A 15387-nucleotide genomic window follows, 5' to 3' on the forward strand; every position below is an offset into this window, starting at 1 on the left:
ACTTTGTATACATACAATCATTATTAATTTATCATAATCTTGAATTCTGATGCTCGTTAAAAGCGAATTAAAGATAGCAGATGTCCCTTCTTGAGAATTTATTTTTATCCAAGATTAGAAAATCAGTACAAATATAATTCGATAATTTTTCTGGTCCAAGATTATAAACTATTTTTCTCGAAAATAATAATTTTACAATAAGTTCAATGATTTAGCTGTAGTGAAATCTATAACAAGAAATAAACTAGTCCATTAATTGATGTAAGTACTACAATACAAAATAATTGTACCTAGTATTCTAAAAATCGATTACTGTTGCACCAAAATCCTGAAATTTCTCTCTTAATCTGTATAGCTGATACAGATAGCAGTATTATACCTAGCAAAAATATAATATTAGTAATATTTTCGATGTGCACGATTCAATAGTTCAAATAAAATCTAAATTCGCTAAACTAAGAGTTTTACATTTATATAAACAATAATAATGTGTAATACTGTAATATATTTTAGTTACATTTAAAATATAAGTTTATTGCAAAATGCAAAAGACCAGAAATAAATAATTATTTTTAGAATAGTTAATAGTAACTAATAAAGATTTTTTAAGTTTCATGTATGTTCGAAAATCATTATAATATACAGCGCATAAACACATTCTATTTAATAGTGTTAGTATTTTTTATACTTATTATTTTTTATCAAGTTGAGGATTTTGAGCTTTTTAATTCAAAAATCAAGTACTCAAGTAAAAATGTTGCAGTGAGGATATTATCCGATTTTTTTCAGGTGAAATATAGCCCATGTAGAAGATTATATAGTATCTTTTATTTACTGATAAAAAGATTTTCCTGTATGAGTTTATATTTGGCGGATCCCAGTAGTGACAACACTATAACTTATGGAAAACTCAAAATGTAGGAATTACCTGTATCAGAAGTCCCATCTACCCATTGTTAACTTTTATTTTAATCCGTTTCACTTATGTATATTTTAAAAACTTTTTTTTAATTCATGTATTTAATGTTGTTTTATTGAATCTATATTTGAATCTATATTATACCTATATACAATTTTTATCTCCAGTGTAAATAATGTATTTCTCGCGAGAATGACAGTGCAATATTTTCAAAACATTATGAAATAATGTACATATAATATAATATGTTTTAAACGTAATTGATATAGTTATAGTTTCACTTTTTTTTTCTCTTAGTTAAATACCGATATTTAGTATGTCAACACGATGCCTATCTATATAATGTAGTTACGATGAATGATAGACGTATGAATAATATAATATTATTATGACCGAATAACGTTATTAGGTAATATTATACGGACTCTTCGATTATCATTTTTTACGCGCATGAATTTTTTTTCAAACAAACTGTATTGTACGGAGGTACATTATGTTTATATCCGTGTAAAGAGGTTAAAAAAAACAAAACAAATAAAAAAAAAATACTATATAAATATATAAGGTAATACAATAATCTCATACATGATAAGTATATAATCGGTGTTGCGCGAGAAAACCCATCCAAAAATTAATTACATTTTATCATAACTATACCTAATATATTAAAAGTAAATAAAGGTACCTATACAATAACGAATGTGGAGCAATATGTGAATATTAACACGCGTTTTTGACACACACACACACTATAATGTGTCCCACTAGTGACGAATTTTTGAAAATTTTACGGACCCACAAATTCAGGAGCAATTCAGATTTCTATTAAATCTATTTGTCGAAACAACGGTTAAGTCTTTTTATAAAACTATCAAGTTTTCATTAACACATTCAAATTACCAAACCATATATATATATCTAACAAAATTTTATTTCTTCGGACTATAAGTTTGTAATTTCAGTAATCTGGATAGTCATTATGTTCACGTATTTGCCGACATCATAATATTATAATATACAAGAGTCAAGAAGTTACAACGTTGGTAGTTTTGTTTTTGTTAAAGAGCGGTCGGCAAAACTTTTAGCGGTTAATTCTCAAAACTTAAACATACGTCACTACATCCCTTTATAGTCGCAACTGCATACTTAGTATCTGTTATTATTTATTATTAAGACGTTCGCCGCGGGTAATCGGCATAATCGACGAGACACGTGTCATTATATTATCAGTTCCGTCATACGACGGAAGTAATTATTATTTTAATATCCACAGACGAATCCGTTTTCATCTCTCTCGATAACACATACGTCGGATTTTTTTTACCTTCTGTCTGCACGTTCGCACACACACATACACGTTTGGCGGGAGATTTTCACTCTCGACAAGAAAAGCGTCCCCTCTCCGTTCGTCATTGGTGGCGATCTATCTCTGCGGAGCGCGGGAAATCTTTGGCCGTCGTTGCTCGTGACGGGTTCGATTCGGTTAGGATCTGTAAGCACAGTCGCACTGCCACCGCCGTCAAAATGTCGCAGTCTCCGAGTGCCGTCCGTCAGAATAGCGACGTCGCTTAATAATTGTATTATTGTCACTATATCGTCACGTCGACTGTGATTTTCGTCTCGAACGAGTGTTTTGCCGTACATTCGGTTATCCGGTTTTCGGTTTTTCGGTCTATGAAATCTCGTTTTTTACGTCCAAATGAATAATGGCCAATACCGCTGTGCCGGCCATGTGTTGTAGTCGCGGGTTCGCGGCGGCGACCGGTCTGTTTTTTTTGTTCTCGTTGACTTTGAGTCACCCGTCCTCCGCGGAAGTCCGGCATGTCCGACACAAGAGGACAGTATCGGATCTCATGGAAGGACTCATGAACGCCATGTATTTTCACGTGCAGGATCCGATGCCCTTGCCCTCCACCGTGATCGCACGAATCACTCATTTGACGGCGCCCAATAAAGTTTACAAGTATATAAGATGATATTATTACTCTATTATTATTATTCTTATTATTGCACTCGCAAACAATTATTTTTATACACTACGCATGCGTTGTTATGCGCATAACTCATATGGTCTTACGTTTCTTACTCATGTTCGGTTTACAGGAAGATTTTTAAAAAATATATGTCGTAAGATATTGAAACAAATTATTTTTACTCGATAATTATTATTATTAATGTATAGATAAACAAAATTAATAAACTACAAATATAACTTTATTTCAAATATTGTATTGTCACCAATATTGTTGAATTTCAAAATTATTATTTTTATATATTTTAATTAATTATTTAGTAACTAAATTTCAGTTAACCGACAGTTAAATGTAAATCAAACATTTGATTTCCTATCTCTATCTAAGAATAACATACATTAAAAAAAAATTAATTTCGCTTTTATTAATATCTAATTATTAAATATAACTACCTAATAATAATAGTTTTTGAAGATGGATTATTAAAATTTTAATTGTTATTCAAATTTATAAAGAAATACGCATTCAAAAATATTCTATAGGTATTCAATATTCATCTTAATATACGTATAGATTTTTATTTTAATTTTAATAGTTTCACTTTTATTCTTATATTTGAATTATAACACATGTCAAAACGTATACAGCATTATTTATAATAATTTTCGATTTTACGTTCCGGCTAGATTAAAGCATGGCACATCGAATAATAATAACAAACAGGACGGTCCTCATTATAAATATATATGTATGTATAAGAAAAAGTAAAATATATACGTAAAGACCGTGTATTGATTTTATATTTATTTTAATATTAATTCGTTGAAAATGATGGACTGCCATTACTGATATTAAGAAGAAAATAATTGAAAGGAAAAAAATCCATCGAAAAAGACATTATTTCATGTACATTGCTGGTATAAACTATAGTATAGTGACTATACAGATTATCTTTAAAGTTTTGAAATATTTCCCAGAAATTAATCAATTGTATTTAAGAGTTTCACGTTGCACAAAACTTAGTACTTTTGTTTATAATTTTTGATCCATTGGTGCTAATTTAATTTCATGAAAATACCTAATGACATAATATAATTCAATTTATTATGGGCGCTATTCTATCTCAAGAGTAAAAATCATATAATGTAGTATACCAAAACCGACACTAAAACCCATAGGCTAATAGGTGTATGAATTAGAAAGAATGGTCGGTTATAAATGTTAAAATGAAATTACAAAATGGCTACAGTAAAAATTAAATTTTCCTTAAATTTTGGAATATGTAAACTTTTGCAATCATTTTATGTTTATTACGTGCATAACTTATACTTAGGTAGTATTAATTTTTGTAGTCAATTTCCTCAATTCACAAATTGATTATAAAAACATTATTTGTAAGTTTTCCTATATAATTGTACATAATACTTTCCTTTACACTAACTACAACTTGTAATCATATTTTTTGTAACGTGCCCACAAATCTGTTTTAAATAATATTCATTATTGTCTATTTAATTTCTATTTTATTTTATTAACACCAATGACACGTTATTGATTCATTACAATACTTTAATAGTATATATTTTATTCAATTCATATTCGATAGTATTATTATTCATTTATTTCATATATTATAATAATATAATAGTATATTGTTGTAATATACTTTTTGTTCGCAGGCTATTATTCACTTTCAGATTAAACATTTTTAAATAATTGAATATGCATATCTCATTCAAATTAAATTGTATAATAAAAATAAAAAATACAAATGATACAATTTGTTACATTTCTTAAAATATAAATGGCCAATATATTATTTAATATCGATATTCGGTATTTCGAAATAAATAATTTTCTTTACATAACGAACAAGATAGGAAGCGTTTTATACATACAAAGTGGAAATTGTGTGTATTATATTATATTGTGTTATAACATTTTTTATGAAAATATGCATTATAAATTATCGATGTCAAATTGTTATTACTTACGTATCATTAATTTAAGATTTTAAGCTATATTATTTTTGTAGTATAGCTATCTAAAATATTGTAAATAAAATTTAGTAGAATAACAATAATATATCCTTACTACAATAATGTTTTGATTATTATTTATATTATTGTATTCCAATGAATTTTTTTTTAGTATGAAAGTAAACCAATTTATGTTTAGATGAATTACATAATAAAATACAAAGTATAAGCAAGTAAAAAAAAATAATGTAGGCATTTTAGATATTCATGGATTTTCATATTTATCTAGCAAAATATTAAAAACGTTTTGATCCGATTATGGAAGAAAAAAATTACTCCTACGCAGTCAAAACATTTTTTTTTTTTTTGATTAACAATTATTGTAAAAGCGCTTATAACTATAAAATAACAGAAGAGAAGACGGATGACGGACGCGTGTATTGAGTATTTTTCATTCGTCATAGATAATTTTTTATTACACTTACTTTATTTATATATCATTATTTTTTTTTTTTAATAGGAGAAAAGTATAATATTATTGTACAAATAATTGATCAATTTTGTTGGGCAACTAAGTAATTTTACCTTAAAGTTATGGAGTCATTATTAAATACTATGATGAACTAGTTCTAATCTTTATGAGATATTTAATAAATATAAAATAATTATAATTCACATTTCACAACCAAGGTCGCTATTTTTGTGAGGAGGGGTGCAGGGTTAAAATGTATATCAATTTTAAACTTATATTGGTGGTTAGTGCAAAAAAATAAGAGGGCAATAAAATTAACCTAAACGATGCTGTATATAGTGTATAGATAAATTTTCAAAGTTTAAACATCAAAGATAACCATTAATATAATATAAGTACTAAATGTATCTTGTGTTTTTATAATTTTATTAATTTGTATAACTCCGTGGTATTTTATTAAATTGAATTTAAATTGTTAAATCAAAATAACAAGTAAGAAATATGAATTAAGTAAACTATATATTGTACATTTATGAGCGAGTAAGGGTTAACCCTTAGGTTACCTAACCTAAGGGTATCCGTAAAATAAATTTCCGGTCTTATTAAGCTAGCTGTATTATATTATATTGTATTATATTTGAGATTTGGGAGAAAAAATGCATAGGTTAAGTTCGGTTAGGTAATTTATATACATATTACATAACTATATTTATTTAACAAGTGTAAAATATATACCACTGGTAACCATAAAATAAATAATATAAATATAATTATAAATGTATTAAAAGTATACATAGCTAGATGGTGCTGTTTGCTATGTTTTTTTTAAATTGTCAATTGATAATAATATATATTTTATGTTCCTTAAAAAATAATGTTTACAGATATTATTTTAACGATGTGATGTGCCCTAGTCTATTGCTTTGAACTAAATATAGTTAATGATAAAAAATGTAAAAAGATTTTTTTTATTAAAACTCCTATTAATATATTCAATCATAAATTCGACTCATTATCGTTAATTTAATGCGTCTAGAAAATTATGCTACAATGTTTAAGCGATCCACGCGAATTTCTATTTAAACTTATGTTATGATGTCACGTACAAGACTATTGTTTATAATCATAGTTTAAGATCGTCGCCCAAGAGAAAATACCTTTGTCCAATTTAAATTGCAGAACAATCGTTTATGAAACTATATTCATTTTATTTTATTTTATTTTTTTAGTCTCTTTCGTGACATTTTTATTTTTATTTAGATACGGTAGATTGACGCGTCTGATTTTTTTCTACAGGTACGTTCCAGTGCAAACATTAAAGTTATCAAAATTGCGTGCACGTCAAATAGCTGAACCAAAATTAAGACTTAAATATCCGAAAAAAATTTCAATAGCTACAGAAGACTCGTCATTGACACTGTTGAAAAATGATCTACCTTGGACGTTACACCCACTTCCGCCTCCTTTGCCAACGTCCAAAACGATTAAGCTTGAGGTGGACAAATCAATGCCATGGGCTTTGCACCCGCTTCCGCCGCCCGTCAAGACAAAAAATTATTCCGATTACTATTGGCCGGACTCAAAGACACGACCAAAGTACTATTACAGATCCAAACCGCCCAAGCCATTCCGTTATACCAATAATAACTATAAATACAAAAAACCAAAGGTCCACCCCAACTTCAAACCCACCTTGGAGTATAGCAAGCCCGCGGTCGAATATCATTCGGTCGTCGATCATAATACGAAACCCAACGATTACAATAGTCACGCCGATTATAAGCCTGTCGATTACAATAGTAATAATAAGCACAATGACAATAATAATCATGTCGATTACCCGTCTGATTCTTTCAAGTACATCGATTACAAGCATGTTGATTACAAGCACGTCGATTACAAGTCTCCAGACTATAAGTCCGAATATCCGAAGCATACGATGGACGAAGACACGCATGAAAATAACAACAATGATGACCACTACGATCAAAACGACGTATATCATTATTCGCACGACGATCATTCGGCTCAAAACAACGATTTTACGTCGCCATCGTCACAGTCGCCGCCTTCCGCCGAGTATGTTTCACATATCACCATCGAACCGTCCATTCAGATCGCGTCGTTTTCGGAATCGGAACTGCAAGGTGACGGTACGAACAAGGACAGCAGCAGCGTATCCCAGGGCGATGCGAAGCGTCATAGGTCGTGTCAGTGTACGATAAACGGACATCGGCATAAACGTGATGTCGGCGACCACAATGACGGTGACGACAATCGTCATCGTTTGCCGTGGGCGATGAACGGTACAACTGCAGATAACAACGACGATTATGATAACGAAAATCGAACTGCGATCCGGAAGCCAACCGATTCTAATGTGGCGCAGTCTTCGCGGAATGGCTACTTTGCTCCGCGAGTTGGACACGCCACTGACGTGCAAATAATCAAGTCACACGATATCACTGACCAGTCGATGATTAATGGTCCTAGACCTGCGAACGGTTTTGATCTATCGAACGGTCCTGGTCCTGCGAATGGCCCGGGTCTTGCTAACGGTATGGGTTATGTGCAACAAGTGCGTAACATGAATAATGACCATCCGGTCATAAAACTGTCAACCGTCGATACGGATCGCGGACAGGCGAAAAAGAACGAAGCGGCCGCATTCAGGGACGAGAGCGATAAGTTCAAAGTGGAATTTAATCGTAACATAAACAATTGGGATAAGTCAAAATCAGCTGGCGACAAACAAGGACGATACTCGTCGTTAAGCCCTGAAGTAAGCAGTGTTGATGGTGGAAGCAGTGGAGTTAACTCGGGAATTTCGGATGACTACGGAAACCGACCGACCAGGGACAAACCGGATACGCGAGGAAGAGGTTATCACGCCGTCAGGAGCAAGGTGGAGAACTCGGATCGAGGCGTGTCGTTCAGTGTGCAGACTCCCTATTCGGTTTCTAGTTATTCTTCGAACGTCCGACATCCGGAAGAACACCAGTCCCGGTTTCGTTACACCGGGCACAAATCCGATTCATCGTCATCGCTATCGCCAGAACCACTGTTGTCGTCGTTCCAGGACGGATACTCAAAACCACCGCTGGACTTTGAGCAGTTCGGTTTGAAGTCAGCTCTGGGCGACGATCATCCGCTCAGTCCGGATCATTTTTCACGAGACTTATTCGAAGACAAATCGCCTGAAACCGTGACAATTGGTCGGATCTCGTCGCGATTTCCGGAGAGCTTCGGAACAGTTGCACCTGATAGACGCCCCAGTTCTGGGTTTTCGGATCGGCCGGCCTCGTACTTTTCGAGGGATTTCGGCCACGATGACCGGAGTCGTTTTAAAACGTCATTGAAACCGTTTAGGTATACTGCGAAACATGGACCATCTCAGTCTGTTGACGATCTGTTCGACATTCGATCGAAAGGTGGACGTCCGTCGAATGAAGAATCGGTTTTGGAATATTTCCAACCGGTTGTCATCGATTTTGACAAAAAGTCTAAGCAAGACGACAATGATTTCTTAAGATCGGTCGGCGGTAGCAGCAACAACAATTTCGGAGGTAACGATAGATCACGGTACTTTGGTAAAACAGAAAATTCGGTTTTTGCAAAATTCAAAAAAAACCAGAATTCTGATCAGCTTCGTTTGCCTGGCCGTTTACACGAATCCAACGAAAACTTGTCCAGAAAAATGGTTTTACATCCTTCCGCATTCGACATAGATTAACGCAAAGGTTTATAGTTATTTATTCTTAACAGCAGGCGATATAAATACACGTAAATTACTTTAAATGTATTTTCGTTAAAAACTATGATTTACTTACAATCGTCGAATGCAACATATAAAAAACATATTATTATGCCATTATGCACTCTATGTTTGTAAACAATCATTATCATTATATATATATCGCTATTTTAAAACAATATATATGTAACTATTTCCAATCCTATTTTAAAAAGAAATTGAAATATTTTTTATAAATTTTATAATTCACTAATATATTATATTAGTCGGTTGATCGTTTTAAGAACGAATTTCTGTCTTTATAATTAAATATAGTTTGATGAATTGAAAAAGTAAATATTTTACTATATATTGTTTAAAATAATATTTAAATCTTTTATCGCTAATAAATTTAGGGTGCCATGTAAAATAAAATATTTTTAATATTGGATGAAAATAAATCGTTTTTATACATTGTGGTGACATTTAAATATGTTCCTTAAAACGGTTATTACTTAAATATTATATAGAACATGGTTTGCGATTAATACACTTAAACACTTAAACATATTATATAATGTACAAAACATAATGAATGTATTAATTTTAATTACTATGTCCATAATACATAGATTATAGACGTAATATGCTATACTTATATATAATCATTTGTATGTTATGTAATGATTTTTTTGATAAATTTATAAAATATGTAATTTAAATTTAATAAATAAATAATTTAATTTATTTATATAATGTACTTATACGGTTATATGTATCAAAATTTTAAAGGTTTAAATCGTTACTTATAATAGTTTCAAAAATATGTCATGATATCTAGGTATACTAAAAACGCTAATAAGTATTTCGACAATTTAACAACCAAAACTCATTGAGAATACAATTAAATGCAATTTCATAGTTAAAATTGCCAATATTTTACACCTTGAAAGTTATTTAGTCGTTATAATGTATTAAAATATACTGGCAAATATTCTAAAACGTCTTAATAATGTAAATAATTACTTTATATTATCAACATATAATAATTAGGATAATTTATTGACTTAGTATGGAAAATAATAATTGGGAAAATTATGTCGGTATAATATGGTATCGTAAATTGTTTAATTTATTTAAGTATAGATACAACATCAAATATCTAATACATTAAAGTGCAAAACTATATTATGTATCTATTTATTAGTAAGTTAAACATTGATTCTACTTTGAAATTGACTACGCATGTGCATATACATAGTCCATACGTGTATAATTATGGAAATTAATTTAACTTTTCTTGTTAGGCAGTAATATGTATGTACATGGATTATGAAGTAAATGTGCATAGGTAAATAGGGAAATGACGGCGAACCGAAAAGCAACGGACTACTACATAGGATTAAAGTGAACAACCCAACTTGTAATTTAGAATACAGATTAAAGTCCAAGAGAATGAATACTATACGAGATCAGTCAAAAAAGTATTTTTTTCCCGAACGACATGACAGTGTGCAGTATTATCGTAATCCGGAAAATCTCAATGGGTAAATACTATTAAATCATGCACTAATAAAAGGCTTATCATCGTGCGATTTCAATTTTATAAAAAAATCTATGAATAATATTTCCATAGGTTTTTGTGGGTTAAGTGATGCTAACCAAACCTAACCGTACTTTAGTGCCGCAGAGCAGTTTTTATAACGATTTGTCAAGCCGCAGCTATAGAAAAACAGTAATGTGAATGTAGTTCTTTTCAGCACTTCTCGACCTCTGTATATTATAATATTTACTCATTATGCAAGCCGTTACGCACATATTATACAATTTTCTGTTTGTATTTCCAGTGAATTTTTATCAAAATTTGTTTAAACTGAGCATATCTATTATTTTTTAAATTATTTTTATTAATTAGTAATACTTATTGTTTACATACCTACCTCAATTAAACATTATTTATAATTGTGTTAGCTGCACAAAGCCTGAAAAACGTTGAAATCTACCTAACATGTTGATTATTTATTTATAATCATTTATCATTTTCTCTAGTTGAATGACAATGAATTTTTTTTTTCAACGTTTGTTTTCGTTGCGACTTATAAACGTAGCGCGTACAGTATTTTAAATACACGAGTAATCACGAGGAAACATGATTTATAAAAGAAATTAGAGCATTTACCTGCGTATAACTGGTAAACTCCCGTGGTAATAATGACCATGAGAGCTAACAACTTGGCATAGGTGAAAATGTCTTGTACGCGTGTTGCCCACTTAACGTCCCAGCAGTTGATAAACGTCAATAACACTATAAAAAAAAAAAAAATGGAAAAACAAGAATTTAGACACGGGTGAGTATTTTTTACAGGTGTCATTATTGTATCGCATTGTTGGATCAAATACTCGTATATTTTTATTTTTTTTTTTTTATCATAGAAACTGTGTTTCAATAATTACATAGCTTAACCTATCTAACGATAGTAGTATTGAATACGTCATGCAAATGATATTATTTATATTGTGTAGGTAAGTGTACATAATATATACTGTATATTTGCTTACTATTATATTATAATATGTACTAACACTAACTACTTTATGTATTAAATAATGAAAATACATTTTACAGTTTTTTTTTTTTTTTTGTATACAAAATTTACCTATAATACGCATTAATTAATTGTTATTTTTATGTTAAAATGTAATTAACTATTAATTCACTGAAATTTAAAATGATAAAATTAGCTGCCTATTCATGTTGCCATGTTGGTACATACAATAGAGGACAATAATGTATAATATTACAAAAGGAAATCTTGTGATCTAAATGAACTACTAAAAAACGTTAGCAGTTGTATTTATGTTCAATTAAATTAAATTATGATTAATATTATGACATCGTCATAAAATCAATATTTTTTAAATTTCCGTTAGATATATCTAAACTTTGATTAACAGCATTTGTGATTTCATTTTATTTTCAATTTTCGCTATGATTTTTCAATAGTTGTATATAAAAAAAAAAAAACGAAAAACATAATTTACACAATACAAATAACAGTCTTATTGATTTCAGAAGAAAATTGTATACCTACTTGGATTTCGAGATAAGTACCTCACATTACTCCATTTAATTGAAAGAACAAAATACGACTTAATTTTAAAAACTACTTTAATTTCAAATGGTTTTCTTACATTAATAGCGTTTTGTCCCTTCGTAATAAATAGGTAATACAATGGTACTTAGATTAAATATTATGGAAATAAATTCAACTTACCATAAATATTATAAAAATAAAATAAAACGCAAAATTAAATAATTATCAACACAATAATCAATTAATAGGTATATTAATACAAATAAAATAAAAATATTTTATAATATGTAGGTACCTATCTAAAATTAGTTGAATCTCAACTAAAATTAAAACCCTACATTTAAAATTGGACGAAATTATGATTGTATTATTTTATAGTATATTATGATATTATCATTACTTTATTTTTTTTAACAATGCCTACAAATAAATCCTTAGTTCCTTAGCCTTCATCAGTTTTTTATAATTTATATACGATAAAATTGTTATTTGCATTTATTATAAGTCCTACAATTTAACTTTTTTTAAGAATGTTATTGCGCATTTTCATGTTTCTTTGTTCACTATTGTGACATTCTTTCAATATGTTTTTGATAATAAGAGGATTACTCTACAGGTTTCATACGTTGATAGATCTTTTTATATAATTATTTGTATATTATGTATGTTAACCTTTTTTAAACAGCGAAGAGTGCTCCACAACATTTATATATGTAGCACTGTTTGTAGTATCCTTTATCCATTTTATATTTTTGTATGCATCGTATTATGTAAGTATAATACTATGGAAGTATAAGTACCTACTATAAATCCGATTTATTTAAAAATAATTACACATTATAGCTAGTATTGAAGTACGTAACGTGACTAGATTAAATATATTTTAATTTTATGAATCTATATTATTTTGTTTACTTTATTGATACCGAATTAAAAAAAAATTTTCTACAAAATATTATATTTAATTTTTATGTTATTTTATTATTTTTCAGAAATTAAAAATAGGTAATTCTTATCTATGCATTTTTTAAAATAGTATCTTGTATAACAAATTATAATTTGGAAATATATTAAATTATTTATGTATATCTAAACCTAATTATTATGATATATCTATTTATTTAACCCGAATCAAAATTCGCATATAACGTATATTTTGCAGTAATTGGTTATGCAAATAATATAACATGTAATTTTAACAAAACAAAAATAATGGACCGGTTTTTTGATTTTAGTTATACATCCTAATCTATGTCTTAGACACAAATTTAAATAATCATTTCAGCTTGAGTTGTGCATGAATTGTCATCACTATAGAATTACAGAAAGATTCCTCCACGTGCGAGCTCCAAAATTAATACATACAATTTAAATCTATTTCACGTACAGAAATATAATGTGATTTCGATCTCTCTATAAAATATTATTTTTTTATTGTTATCGTGACGTTAAAATTTTTATTCACACTATTGTTGTATATTAATATACATTATATCGCTTAGGTTATATTTTCTTCGCCACGAATTATTCACGAATATTGCAGTTAACAAGGTGTTTCCTTTTAGACTACCTATTTAAAGGATCATAAATATGAATTTGTAAAGAGTGTATACTGTTTGTTGCTTGGCCTATATATTTCGTTATTATTAATAATAAATATTTTGCTTAATGATTTTTTTAAATTTGTTACGTGACTTTACTATGTAATATATACAATATATTTTCGTAGTTATTAAATTAATAAACCTAACATGTCATATTAGTTGTATTATATATCATACGTCGGAATAATACATATGTATATAATATATATTTTATTATGTTAAATGCGTACTCAACGTTATCATAACTACAGATATTTTATATTATATTTAATAAATAAAAATCAATAATATTTTGTGCGAAAACATTTCTAAATTCAATTTTTTGAAATTCGTAGTTGTTAATAATAAGAGATTGTAGTGATTGTGTAATGTTAGATGTGCGCATCTGGTGGGAGGATGTGGGCGAAAGTTTCATTGATTTTTCTCGAGGTCTAGTGGAACGGTAGCTACCACGTGGATTTTCCCATTGGAGAAAACCGTGCACGCGGTTCTTACGTACTTGAACAAAATGAAATATTCTTAAGTAAATTATTTAAATTCAGTTTTAAAAAAATTACATTTTGTAATTTAAAAAATGATACATTACAGTTATACGAGTTTATTAATCGGCGTGTTTCGCCATCAGAAAATATGTAAATTATTGTTATTATTGGAAGCCTTTTAATATTATTATTAACTATTTAGATTCCAACGTTTTTGAGTTTATAATAAAAAAAAATATATAACAGAATACAATTTCCTTGTCAATTTAAAAAAAAAATATCTAATAATCGTTTATCTTAAAATATAAACTTTTTAAATAAATTTTCACGGATGAGTCTTTTGATAATATAATTATGCATTTTATAATGCATAAAGTAAAATAGGCTAAACTCATAAATAAATAATTTAAAATAAGCATTTTTATTGGAATATATTATAGCTAATCAAAAGTAATTATAGCAAAATATAGCTTTTATTTATTATACATATTTTTATTGAAGTTTGAATATGTTTTAAATCAGATATTCTAAAATTAAATAAAGGTTCCTCTCTTAAGATTATATCATTGTTTAAATTTTAACTCATATTTTCATTAATATTATAAAATATTTGGCAGGTGAAAAACTATGTAAAAAGCTATTGTATTAGTTATTTAAAAGACTTAATGTAAACTGGACCGTTAGTAGTTATTTTCTAGATTTATTGTATTTTGTCGTTTATATAAAATTGTAAAATTGGTAAAATTAAGCAACACCACAATAAAATAAAATAAATTTACGTATGGATCATTAAAATTTTAAAATTTACTTCTGATAAACATCAAACGCAAATCGAATTTTACCTATTATTATCACCAAGTAGAGTAGGTACCTAAATATTACATTATTATGCGTCTGAATAAAATCGATGAATTTAAAATTGAAATTAAAAACCTTTGCGCTCTGAACACTGGTAACAATGGTACATCTATTTTATTAATGTAATCAAAACGTTGGTATTTTAATTTAGTAATATGATGTTTTATTTGCACACAGTGCACTCGGTTTGCACAGTACTGTTTCGTAAATTACGAATAATATTATGAAAATCCTTAAGACAAGAATGTCTTTTTTTTTTTATTATATTGTCG

General features: G+C 28.7%; 2 protein-coding genes across 2 annotated transcripts in view; one reads left to right on the top strand and one right to left on the bottom strand.

Moving 5' to 3' along the window:
• Positions 1–15387, bottom strand: part of LOC114122820 (Y+L amino acid transporter 2) — a 40778-nt gene that overhangs the window by 19068 nt on the left and 6323 nt on the right. Inside the window, 1 exon segment of the mRNA XM_027985588.2 lies at positions 11256–11381. Coding sequence (XP_027841389.2) covers positions 11256–11381 — 126 coding nt within the window.
• On the top strand, positions 2120–9684 carry LOC114122819 (homeobox protein 2-like). The gene is made up of 2 exons (XM_027985587.2): positions 2120–2882; positions 6640–9684. Exons 1-2 carry the CDS (start codon positions 2626–2628, stop codon positions 9074–9076), a joined length of 2694 nt encoding a protein of 897 aa, XP_027841388.2. The 5' UTR covers positions 2120–2625; the 3' UTR covers positions 9077–9684.

Source organism: Aphis gossypii, chromosome 1 (genome assembly GCF_020184175.1).
Source record: "Aphis gossypii isolate Hap1 chromosome 1, ASM2018417v2, whole genome shotgun sequence".
Classification (NCBI taxonomy): Eukaryota; Metazoa; Arthropoda; class Insecta; order Hemiptera; family Aphididae; genus Aphis; species Aphis gossypii.

Excerpts from the sequence above, each read along its gene's own strand:
- LOC114122819 (XM_027985587.2), top strand. The coding sequence starts at position 2,626 with ATGGCCAATACCGCTGTGCCGGCCATGTGTTGTAGTCGCGGGTTCGCG. Across the intron at positions 2,883-6,639 it reads GCGCCCAATAAAGTTTACAA|GTACGTTCCAGTGCAAACAT; the intron begins GTATATAAGATG and ends TTTTTTCTACAG.